Here is a 12,158-nt window from a genome sequence, read left to right as displayed (position 1 = left end):
GAGAGTCCCTTGGACTGCAAGGAGATCCAACCAGTCCATCCTAAAGGAGATCAGTGCTGAGTGTTCATTGGAAGGATTGATGCTGAAGCTGAAACTCCAATACTTTGGCCACCCCATGCAAAGAGTTGACTCATTGGAAAAGACCCTGATGCTGGGAGGGATTGGGGACAGGAGGAGAAGGAGACGACAGAGGATGAGATGGATCGGTGGCATCACCGACTCGGTGGACATGGGTTTGAGTAAACTCCGGGAGTTGGTGATGGACGGGGAGGCCTGGCATGCTGTGATTCATGGGGTCGCAGAGTCGGACACGACTGAGTGACTGAACTGACTGACTGACTGACCTCGAATAACCAAATTCAAAGACATGTTTTCGTAAACTTCCCAGTTTTCAGATCCATTGTTGTTCAGTGTCTGACTCTTTTCGACCCAATGGATTACAACACGCCAGGCTTCCCTGTCCTTCACTATCTCCCAGAGTTTGCTCAAACTGATGTCCATCGAGTCGGTGATGCCATCCAGCCATCTCATCCCCTGTCACCCCTTTCTCCTCCTGCCCTCAATCTTTCCCATCTTCAGGGTCTTTTCCAGTGAGAGGTGGCCCAAGTATTGGAACTTCAGCTTTAGCATCTGTCCTTCCAATGAATATTCAGGGTAGATTTCCTTTAGGATTGACTGGTTTGATCCATGAATGATAGCAATCATATTTTTCACAGTACAGCATGCATATGATTTATGGCACTATTTGTAATACATTTTTAAATTAGGAGTTTTTACTTTATCAGAATCATTGTTTTTTTCAGAATAAATCAATTAGTGATATTCAAAGGCTTTAGAAACTTAGAAGTTAATTTTATAAGTAGATGATTAAAAAACTTAGAATGTTTGAAAGTAGACAAAGTAGGGAAGAAATTTGGTTGATCCGAGTTGATTTTACTGGAGTTGGAGAACTCACCCCAGGCTGCCCAGAATTAAAAAGGAGTTTGGATCTGGCTATGAAGTATGTGTGGTTGTTGGTGGTGTTCACTTCATCTGATTTAACTTAATTATAGTGTTCTTTTAAAGTTTACTTTAGATTTACAGAGAAGTACCAAAGGTTGTAGAACCCATCGATTGCAGAAATGCAGTAGAGTGGCATGGTGAACCAGTTAGGCATTAAAATTTAAGTGGTAATGTACAAAGTGGCTAATTGTGAGTCAACCCTGCATTTTAGTACTTGGGTTATATGCACGTTTATAGTTAATTTCTTTGAAGAAGGTGTTGTTTCATTTTAAAACATGAAAGAAAATAATATGAATAGAATTTTTATTAGCCTTTCCTTAGTATTTATATTACATTCTTGTCCTGAAATTTATTTCCAGCTTGTTTATTGGTGGCGTGTTTAATTCTTTATATGTTTAGTGAGCATCTCATGTCCTCTCCCCCCACTCTCCCCAGATGGTGTCCTTTGACTGTTGAAACTAAAGGAGAATCAGTCCTTTGGCTTGAAAATTCTTTTGATTTACTGAAGGCTTTGTTTTTAAAACTTAAATTTTGAATTAGTTGTAGGATTTTATGGGATAAATCGAATTCTCCCATCCAAACATAATTATAAAGTTTGTCAATCTGCCTTTATCATCTTAGGACAGAATAGTTTGCCAATGCAATGTCTGCATCCCCCTCAAAAAAAACTAAAAATTCACCATTTTTATTAGCATGATATTTGGAGTTTTAAAACAAAGAATTCATGCCCTTTCCAGGGAGATGATTGGATTGACTAGGAGGAGAACACTTTCTTAGAAATAAACCAGATTTCTCCATATTCCATTTTAATTACTTTCATAGGCATGATTTGAAGACCTTAAATTCCAGGAAAATCTAAATCGCAGAGTCCAGTGTCCTCAAAGAATGCTTAGTCTCTGTCTCTTCAATAATTCTTGACCTATGAGCTAAGAACCATGTTTTTTATAGAGGCTGCAGTTTTTGAAACTATCTCCACCAGCACGTTCTCCCTAAGATCTTAATTAAGGAACTCTCCAAGCAGACATTCTCATGTTGCTTTCTATTCGCCACTGTGAATTTTGTCACCACTTAACCAAGTGCTTCTCTCCTGAGCTTTCATATTAAAGTGTCAGAGCCAGGCGGCATTAGTGATAAAGAATCTGCCTACCAGTAGTGCAGGAGACACAAGAGATGTGGGTTCAGTCCCTGGGTTGGGAAGATTCCCTGGAAGAGGGGATGGCTGCCTCCTCCAGTATTCTTGCCTGAATAATCCCAAGGGCAGAGGAGCCTGGCAGGTGACCGTCCACGGGGTCTCAAGGACACCACTGAGGGGCTAAGGACCAATAGGTGTCCTTACATATTGTCACAAGGGATGATCAAATGTAGTCGCCCCCCCCCCCCTTAATTTTGTGATCAAAGGATATGTGTAAGACTTTCAGATTACTTCTTTTCTGTTACCACCTACCTAATACTTCTTTCTTTTTCCTTTTAGGTTGTTTGACGTGTGTACAGTGTCACGAACAGACAGAGAAACCAAACTAACGTTAGTGTTTGAACACGTTGATCAAGACTTGACCACTTATTTGGATAAAGTGCCAGAACCCGGAGTGCCCACTGAAACCATAAAGGTACTAAGAGTCCTCTCTCTGCCTGGTCAGACAGTCACAGTGTTATTTAAACAGTGGCATTCTTTCCTTATGAAAATTGCCAGAAGTAGAGCCTTTGGAACTCAATATATAGTTAAATATATCTAGTATGACTAAGTGGGATGTTTAAAGAATGGGGTATATTCTAGTTCACTAATTTTAGAACTCAGTGGAAAAAACCCTTTAGTTCTAATATATATTAAAATTATTGGGAAATACCTGTTTGTACATTATCTGGCCCTGAGCCTACAAAGTATAGTTTAATAAGTATGTTAATAGCTCAGCCATTTTCTGATGGTTTGTGAACTCTGAATTTTTTCCTCACTCATAAAACATTTATAGGAAGCCCCAAAGCGTCCCAAACTCTTGGGATTCAAAGATGACGTAAGACTCCTTGGAGGTCAGCAAGCTAGATGCAGTATATTGACTCCAAATCTTTTCTGCCTTTAAGTCTAAAGGGAAGAGCTGCTTATAAAGCTTTATTGGTCTTACTTTGTTCTGCTTAATTGAACTTCCCAGTTGATCTTTTAGATCTCTGCACATACATGCAGGTGTTCATGGAGATCTGTTTGTTTTTGTGAATTAGGTGAAACAGACTCTTTACCTTATCATTCATTGTGTAGAAATGACTTCTAGAATCATTTTAGATAGGAGTGAATAGCTATTTTAGTTTATATTCTGAACAGAGTAAGAAAGATCTTTTAGTGACAGCTAGGTGGGTTCCCTTGTTTTGGTACATTTAGAACTTGACATATTGAATGAGTAATTTATTTGGTTTTAGACCAATATAGAATTTATTTTCTCCTGTCTGCCTTTCATAAGAGAATGTGGTGCTCAGGAATGGTCTCATTGCTTCTTGAACAGTTTCAAGGACAGTAAGGCCCTCTAACCATAGGTATTCCTAATTACGGGTTTCCCAGGTAGCACAGTGATAAAAGAATTTGCCTAAAACAATGGCAAATGAAAAAAAAAGAAGAAGAAGAATCTGCCTGCCATTGCAGAAGACACAAGAGGTGTGGGTCTGGGTTGGGAAGATGCCCTGGGGGAAGAAATGGCAACCCGCTGCAGTGTTCTTGCCTGGAGAACTCCGTGGACAGAGGAGCCTGGTGGGCTATGGTCCCTGGGCTTGCAAAGACTCGGACATGACTGAGCTACTGACACACGCACAGTCCTCATTACGTGTTCTTGGGCATTTCCTCTTCTATCTCTGCATCCTTCTTTCCTCCGGAATTCTTTTCCAGTCATGTGACTTCAGTTCTCTCCTTTATGAGTGTGTCCAAAATACTATGTTCAGCATGCAGGGCAGAACACAGCCCCGTTCCGTGTACTCTGCCTTCTGGCCAAATTGAACTAATCCGCATCCTCCTAGTGTGGCTCACAGCTTCCTCCCTCCGAGGCCTTCCTTCTCATTGCTGTTTCTTTGCTCCCCCCACTAATAACTATCTGCTCACATTTTTCAGGGCTGACCCCAGGTACCATTTGACTAACTTTTACAGCTGGATGTGATCTCATTTGTCTTTTAGACTTGTTCTACACCTCTCTTCATCATATTTTGTTCATTTGTGATTATTTGTGTCCATATCTTACTTATTTGTTCATTTTTGTGTCCTGACAGTTCATACTCAGAGATTTATACACATAGGTACTCAATCAGTAAGACACGTCACCAACCATTCTTCAGATATCATTAATTGAAAATTATTATTTTTTTAAGTGACTTCCAATAGCTTAAACATAGACTGTCAACACAAGCATTGGCTTCTTCTGATCTATTTCTATGTTCAAAAATTTCATTTGGGAGAGATCAGTTTTTTAAACAGCAGGACAAGGTAATCATTTGTTTACACACTGCATTTCCAGCTACATAGGTCTTTTGAACTTCACGTTAAATTCTCCTAGGATGTTAGAGGCTGCCAAGTGGAATTTGCAAAAAGTGAAAGTGAAACTCACTCAGCTGTGTTTGACTCTTTGCAACCCCGTGGACTATAGCCCACCAGGCTCCTCTGCCCATGGGGTTTTCCAGGCAAGAATACTGGAGTGGGTTGCCATTCTCTTCTTCAGGGGAATCTTCCCAGCCTAGGGATGGAACCCAGGTCTCCCGCATTGCGGGCAGATTCTTTACCATTTGAGCCACCAGGAGAGCCTAAGAGCACTGGAGTGGCTATCCTAATCCTTCTCCAGGGGATCTTCCTGACTCAGGAATCAAACCGGGGTCTCCTGCATTGCAGGCTGATTCTTTACCAGCTGAGCTACTGGGGCTTCCCATTTGCAAAAGTGTCAGTAGTTTTAAAACCGTTGATAAACTAAAATGAGGTGCTTAAACTAAGGCTTGATCAGGCAGGTGTAGAAAATAAAGTGGAGTGGGGGAAATTCCACTTCCCCTCAAGGGTGGGGGTCGAGAGGTAAGCTGGATTAAATGAGGCACAGGCAGAAAGGTGGTCTCCGAGGCAAGGAGGAATGAGAGAAGTGGAGTGGGGGAGTGACCGAGCCAGTTTCGGAAGCAGAGGATTGGTGCTTATCAACAGAAGCTTTTCATAAGGCAACTTGTTGAAAGTATTTCTGAGTTCCTCACCTATCCATGGAAAGGGAGTGTCACTTCACTGTGTGTTGAACAGAAGATTGTCCTGGAGGCTGTTAAATGTCTTCAGCCGTCAGAGTCAACACCACTCACATAGATGGAGGCGGGGGCAAGGACTGTGGTTATTCAAGGTTTGTGGTTAATCATGTATTAATGTTTTCACAGTAAAACCAAACTATAGTCAGGCAGTATTTCAGGCAGTTCATTTGTATGTTAATGGCTAATTGAACATCTTTCGATAACTTAAAAGATGGTTACAAGACACTTTTTGTCTTCATCCTTAATTTTTTTTAATTGAAGTAAAGTTGATTTACAGTGTTGTGTTAGTTTCTGGTTTACAGTAAACTGATTCAGTTACACATATATGTATATTCATTTTCATATTTTTTCCACTATGGTTTATTATAGAAATTGAATATCCTGTAATATCCCTGTGCTATACAGTAGGGCCTTGTTTATTTTATGTATAGTAGCTTGTATCTGCTAACTCCAGACTCCTAATTTATCCCTACCCGCCCCATTTCCCTTTGGTAACCATTTTGTAAATAAGTCCACTTGTATCATTTTTTTTTTAGATTCCACCTATAAGTGGAATATGCTATTTGTCTTTCTCTACCTGACTTCACTTACTACGATAATCTCTGGATCCCATCCATGTTGCTGCAAGTGGCAGCGTGTGTTCTTTTTTATGACTGAGTAATATTGCACTGTGTGCCCATTCAGGTTGTTTCCCTGTCTTGGCTGTTGTAAACAGTGCTGTGACGGGCACTGGGGTACATGTATCCTTTCAAATTCGAGTTTTCTCCAGACAAATGTCCATTCATCTTTAATTCAAAAAAATGTTGTTGAACTGTGCAGATCTACTTTTCTTTCTTATTAAATATAAGAATATAAGGGTTTGCGTTTTGTTTTTTTTTTAGAATTTGAGTCTTTGAGATTCTTTAAGGTCATTATCGAAAACATGAGTAATCATTTATAAGTGCTGTAATACCATCAAGCGGATAGTGGTTTTTTTGGAAATGGATAGTTTAAAGTTCAATGTATGATTGATAGAAGTTTATTTTTAGTGAATACTTGTGTCTTTTGTTTGTGAGCTGTTGTCTTTTTAAGCATTGGTATGCAGGATAAATAGCGGCTAGGTAGAAAGTTCTGGCTAGTTGAATTTTTCGAGCCTGCAGCCAGAGAACAGAAATATTTTGTTGTTGTATAGCTCATTTGTGAGAAGTCCTAGTAACTATATCAAGAGAATATTGTTATTATGAGGGACCTATTGGGAACATGAATTGAACTATTTACACAGAATGCTTTCTCATAATAAGAGTTTTTCTGAGTATACTTGTGCAGACATTAATTAAAATTTTACAGGGCGAGTGCCATGCTAGGCACCTTGAGGACACCAAACTGAATGAGTCCTGAGTCTTTCCTCAGGGCCCTTAGAGGTAGGAACACACAGAAGCATGTGGGACACTTCTCTGTGGTTATATAAGTAGTTCAGCTGGTGTTTTCAAGCTTTAAAAAGCCCACTTATTTATAAATAGACACAGTTCGTAGCCAATTCTTGCATTATGGTACCAAAATATTTTCTAAAATGTGCTTCAAAATCATAAATATTATTGTCTTGCATATATCAGAGCATGTTGTGTTTCAGAATAGGTAAATAGGTTAAATATTTTAACATGAAATAGGCATAGAACAGAAAATCAAGGAAAGAGACCTCTTATTAAGATGGTGTGAGCTGTGAGATTTGCCCCCACCACCTGTCCCCCACCGTGTCGTCTTTGACCCTGTTTACCTGTTGGTCCTCCTCAATTTAGCATCTCCTGAGTGCACGTTCAGGACATTTATTACATTAGGTGAGCTGTGTTTGGTAAAACTAGGATGCTGCATGGTCTCTGACTAACTATTCCAAAGGTAAAATCTTTCTGTTCAGGACCGTTGTCATCAGTCTGTCTGTTTTAAAAAAAAAAAAAAAGAACACATTGTTAAAACTGGAAGCTGGGCTTATCGTCCCAGTATACGTACATCACATAGCAATTTTTAAATGCATTTAAATACCATTTGTTTTTAAAAGGTAAAAGACTACCCCTGAAGCCCTAAGTATTTGTGATGATTGAAAGTTGGTGAACTCATTAGGGGAATTCCTGTCACTATTGTAGGGCTTCCCTGGTGGCTCAGACGGCAGAGGATCTTCCTGCAGTGCAGGAGACGCAGGTTCAATCCCTGGGTCGGGAAGATGCCCTGGAGAAGGAAATGGCAACCCACTCCAGTGTTCTTGCCTGGAGAATCCCATGGACAGAAGAGCCTGGTGGGCTATCCCTCGGATCAAAAAGAGTCGTACAGGCCTGAGAGACTAACAGTTTCACTTTTCCTTTGTCATTATCGTATGATCTGGACTGAACACTGTCATTGAGAGACTGGTGAGAACACAGTAAAATTACAGGTGGTTCCCTCCAACATTTTAAAATGCTCTTCTCCTAAAAGTGAATACATAATCACATCTCATCGTATTCATACTTGATCTTGAAATTTTCATCACATTCTTTAATGTCTTTTCTTGATGTCCTAATATACAGTCATTCATGCTGATGGTGACATTTGCATAAAGAAACCTCTTGACTCTTAAGCTCTGACGTGAACAAATACTCAGACTTTGCCTTGTAGGCTTATCATTGCTGTATCTTGTTTTCCTGTTTGTAGTTCAGAATGTTATTTTTTGATCTACTTAACTGTGGAGGAATTCAGTGCATCTGTTTAATTTGATTGTTTGAGTTTCGATATTATCTTCTTAGACTTCCTTGCTTAAACTTATGAGGCAATAATTGACACCTTATGATTGTCTTATTCTTTTCTTTGGGAGTTCATAGTATATTTTGAGTATATGTGTTTATGTAGCACCTTTCACTTGTGGGGGTGGGGTGCTTTATAAGGAAAGAAAAAACAGCGGCTTCCAGACTGTTGGGTTTTCTCTTTCATGCCTTTATCTGCCACTCTGTGAGAAAGGATCAGAAAGAACTGTAAACAAATTCCCTCACTTTGCTCCTTTGTCATATGTAACTGCTACCCAGAAAAGAACTGTATGACAGGATATATATATATGCTAAGTCGCTAAGCCGAGTCTGACTCTCTATGACCCCATGGACCGTAGCCTGCCAAACTCCTCAGTCCGTGGGGTTCTCCAGGCAAGCATACTGGAATGAGTTGTCGTGCCCTTCTCCAAGGTATCTTCCCAACCTAGGGATCGAACCCAGGTCTCCCACATTGCAGGCAGATTCTTAACCACCTGAGCCACCGGGGAAGCCCATAAATACTGGAGTGGGTAGCCTATCCCTTCTCCAGGGGATTCTCCCAACCCAGGAATCGAACTGAGGTCTCCTTCATTGCAGGTGGATTCTTTACCAGCTGAGCTACTATATATCTGAAGAAACTCCTGTGTAAAAATCTCACACTTTACACACCTGCCTGCAAAATGTAATACCCTCTTTTATTAACCTGTCAGTGGGTCCTCAGACTTCCCTCTCTAGTACATTATCTCTCCTGGTGTCTGATCTGGCTTCTCAACTATCTTTTGAACTCTCTGAAATCCCTGTATCATTCTTTGGACATTCTGTACATGTAACATGTCTTTCACAAGCAGAGATTCAAAGGCACTGAAAGCTCACACAGAACACCAGCTGACTCTCTAAAACAGAACACGGTTCTTTCAGCTCAAGACCACATGGCCTCTTTGGATGACTCAGTCTTGGAATAAAAATTATATTTTGTGCATGTATCTCTGTAACAAACAAATTCTACCGGGCTCGAGAAGGGCAAAAGACCTCAAGGTTTATGAGTCTGTGCGGGTCATTTTCTCTGTGAATTAGATTTCATTTTATCTTCGATTGAATGTTTCTTGGAGATTTCTGTTGGTTGTAACATTTTCAGTAGGAGATAAAATGTACTATTAAGTTTATGTTACAAAACCCAGACTTCAGAGACTGACACACACTGTTAATAGCACCTGTTTTCTGCCTCTGGGAAAGATCTGTTTTCATGAATAATATCTGCTTGCAGTAAACAGTGGCCCTGGTGTCAGGATGGGATGGCCGGGACTGATTCATCTTTCTCCGTCTGACATAATGCGAAGTGACTGCCTGGTCCCGTTCCTCTGATGAGGGAAGCCCCCCAGAGCCTCCTCTCCTCCCACCCCTAAAGGAGTCAAGCCCTGGCCGCTCTCGGCTCCTGGTGGTCCCCACTTTGCCTGAATTATGAGCAGGTGATTTGTCTCATCTTTGCAGGACACAGGGCAAATTAACATGAAAATATCGCTTCCCAGAAAACAAGGCAGACTTGAATGCCCTGTCGCTGGCGGTCATTAGCCATCTGCCACCGACACTCATACCCTGTTTATCACATTTGAAATTCAGAGCAGATGTTGCATAATAAAGTGATCCCAAAAACAAGACGAGAAATTCAGTGAACAAATACTCCACAATGACGATAAGGGTCCTGGAAGGACATTTGTTTCAATCTAGTATCACGGCTGGACTTTGCTGAATAGACCGTGGGTTTTTAAAATACACAGAGACATGTACACACGCATCTCTCCCGGTGTTTAAAGCAAACTGCTTTTCAGAGTCACATGAAATAATTTTTTGAAGAAAGTGCGTCCATGACGGATGCCTGAGAGGACTGTTTAATAAGGTTAAACAGTGGAATGTTACAGTAAGACTAGTTCTGGTGCAAAGGACCTCACCGGGCAGTGCTGGTTTTTGCCCTGAGATGGGCCTCAGCCTACAGCAGCCTGACGTAGAGTAGCTCACGCCTGTGGTACAGTGGGATTTCTCAGGGCTGTGGCACTCGCCAGCACGGTCGCCCCGACAGCTGACTTGCTTCCTGGGACTCAGGGCCCTGTGTTCGCTCTGCCCTCTGCCCGCCCTGCCCACGCCCCCACTCTTCTCCCTCCTCCCCAGCGCACACACAGACGAGCTCTTGGCTTTCCCAGGGTCTTCAGAGTGCTGCCCCGCCGCTTCCTCCTCCGTCTTCCTTCCTCCTCCTCTGGGCTGTCTCAGAGACTTTGCTTTACATTTCCCTGCCCTTCCACATTAAGGCAGCGTTTTAGAGGATTGCTTATGGTGATGTTTTATCCACAACTTGTGCACATTCTACATTGCGTTGGCAGGCGAGTTCTTTACCACTAGCACCACCTGGGAAGCCCCTTCTGCCCATTCTAGACCCTTAGTATGCCTTTTAAAAGGCACGTCACTCGTGCATTAATGATCATACTCAGAGGCATTCTGCTTTTTAAAAATCAGGCGTCTGAACTTTCATCAGGAATGCAACCTATGTCATAGTTTTTCTTTGTGGGAAGTCAGCTTGGAATGTAGACTTCTGACTCAAAAAAAAAAAAGCCTTCCCTGAACAAACCACACCCTGGCCCACACCCTTACCTGGGTTGGTGCCCACCTCACCCCCCTACACACACACACATGCACACACACGGAATTTGGGGGGATTTTTAAAAACAGGAGCATCAGCCATAATGCTAAGTGGAAGTTAGGCAGCCAGCCTGGGAGTTGCTTGAGGGTTAAATCAAAGTGGCTCCAGCCATTGGCCACCGTCAACTCTAACAGGAGAGATGATTGGAAGGAAGTGCGTCAGCCCTGAGTCCACCTCAGATTTAGGGGGAAACCTAGGGTGAGTGAGCTACATCTGTAGTAACTTTCTGTAACCCTTTAGGGAGAGCCCTTTCAGATAGTCTAGATTTTGAGGGCTCTGCCAGAAACAAATCCTTAAGCATTTTCCCAGGCCCTTTTAGTAGTTGAAAATATCAGAAAGAGGACAGAATTATGCAAATACATGATTTTCTCAAAGTATAACAGATGATACTGTTATACTATACATATATATAAAACCTGTATACTATATATAATATATGTATTATTTAGATAATATGATTATCAAAAATTATAACAGTATAGTAAATTATAATAGAGTTATTTAGTGGCTGGGTTTTTTTTTCCCTAACAGGAAATATATGGGTTAAAAAAAAAAAAAACTGGTATCTTTCTAAAGTACTGTAAGACTGACTCATTAAAATAAATACTGACTCCCTAAAATAAACAAGTGACACTTTGATCAAGCTAATAATAGGTGAGTTGGAGTCTCTTTAGAAAGTGCTTCCTCACCTTGGGCTCTGTTTATATAGCCCATGAAAAAGTTGCAGGCAGTGTATACCCAGTGTGTGTCACTCTGGTGACAGATGGTGGAGAGATGCTGCACAGAGTAGAGGGATATTCCTCACCCAAGTTGAGAGTGTGCCTAAGCCGCCTGGTTACAGGTTCTTTCCTGGCTCTCTTCCTCTACATCTTGGAACAGTGGAGGCTTCTTGATCCCCAGCTCTCTTCTCTTCCCTGTCTACACTTTCTGGCCAGGTGATATCATTGAGTCCTGAACCTTCAGATATCATTATTCTCTAGCCTGACCTTTCCCTCTTGCTCTGAATGCATTATAATCAACCAGCTGTCTGATATCTTGGGACCAAAACGTTACCCAAGAATCCTCTCCCCAACTCAGGCCTTCCCCATCTGCCCAGTTGTTTGAGCCCCAAACCTAAGGATCCTTCTAGGTTTCTTTCTTTCCTTCACAATCTTCATCTAATCCCTTAGCAAGTACTTTTGGTTTTATCCCCAAAAGATAACCCCAGTCTGACTGCTTCTCAGCATCTTTGTTGCTAAAGCTCTAGTCTGGCCCACCAAACCAGCTTTCTACTTCAATATGCTATTTTCACTCCTGTCCCTATGAAGCTCATCCTTCCTATGACAACCAGAGGCACCTTATTGAAGCATAAAGTTATTGCTCAGACCTCCCTGGTGGTCCAGCGGTTGGGAATCCACCTGCCAATACAGGGAGCATGGGTTTGATCTCTGTTGCAGGAGGATTCCACATCCTGCGGGGCAGCTAAGCCCGTGCAGTAC

The 12,158-nt window shown here is 41.6% G+C and overlaps 1 protein-coding gene across 2 annotated transcripts in view; it reads left to right on the top strand.

Moving 5' to 3' along the window:
* The window catches only part of CDK6 (cyclin dependent kinase 6), a 242,224-nt gene that overhangs the window by 59,143 nt on the left and 170,923 nt on the right, over positions 1-12,158 (top strand). For both annotated transcript variants that reach the window (XM_065938631.1, XM_065938630.1), the window contains exon 2: positions 2,474-2,609. In XM_065938631.1, coding sequence (XP_065794703.1) covers positions 2,474-2,609 — 136 coding nt within the window. The remainder of the gene's footprint in view (positions 1-2,473; positions 2,610-12,158) is intronic.

The sequence above is a fragment of the Muntiacus reevesi genome, chromosome 6, assembly GCF_963930625.1.
Source record: "Muntiacus reevesi chromosome 6, mMunRee1.1, whole genome shotgun sequence".
Taxonomy (NCBI): domain Eukaryota; kingdom Metazoa; phylum Chordata; class Mammalia; order Artiodactyla; family Cervidae; genus Muntiacus; species Muntiacus reevesi.
Note: the sequence above shows the minus strand (reverse complement) of the source record. Positions and strands in the feature narration are given on the sequence as shown.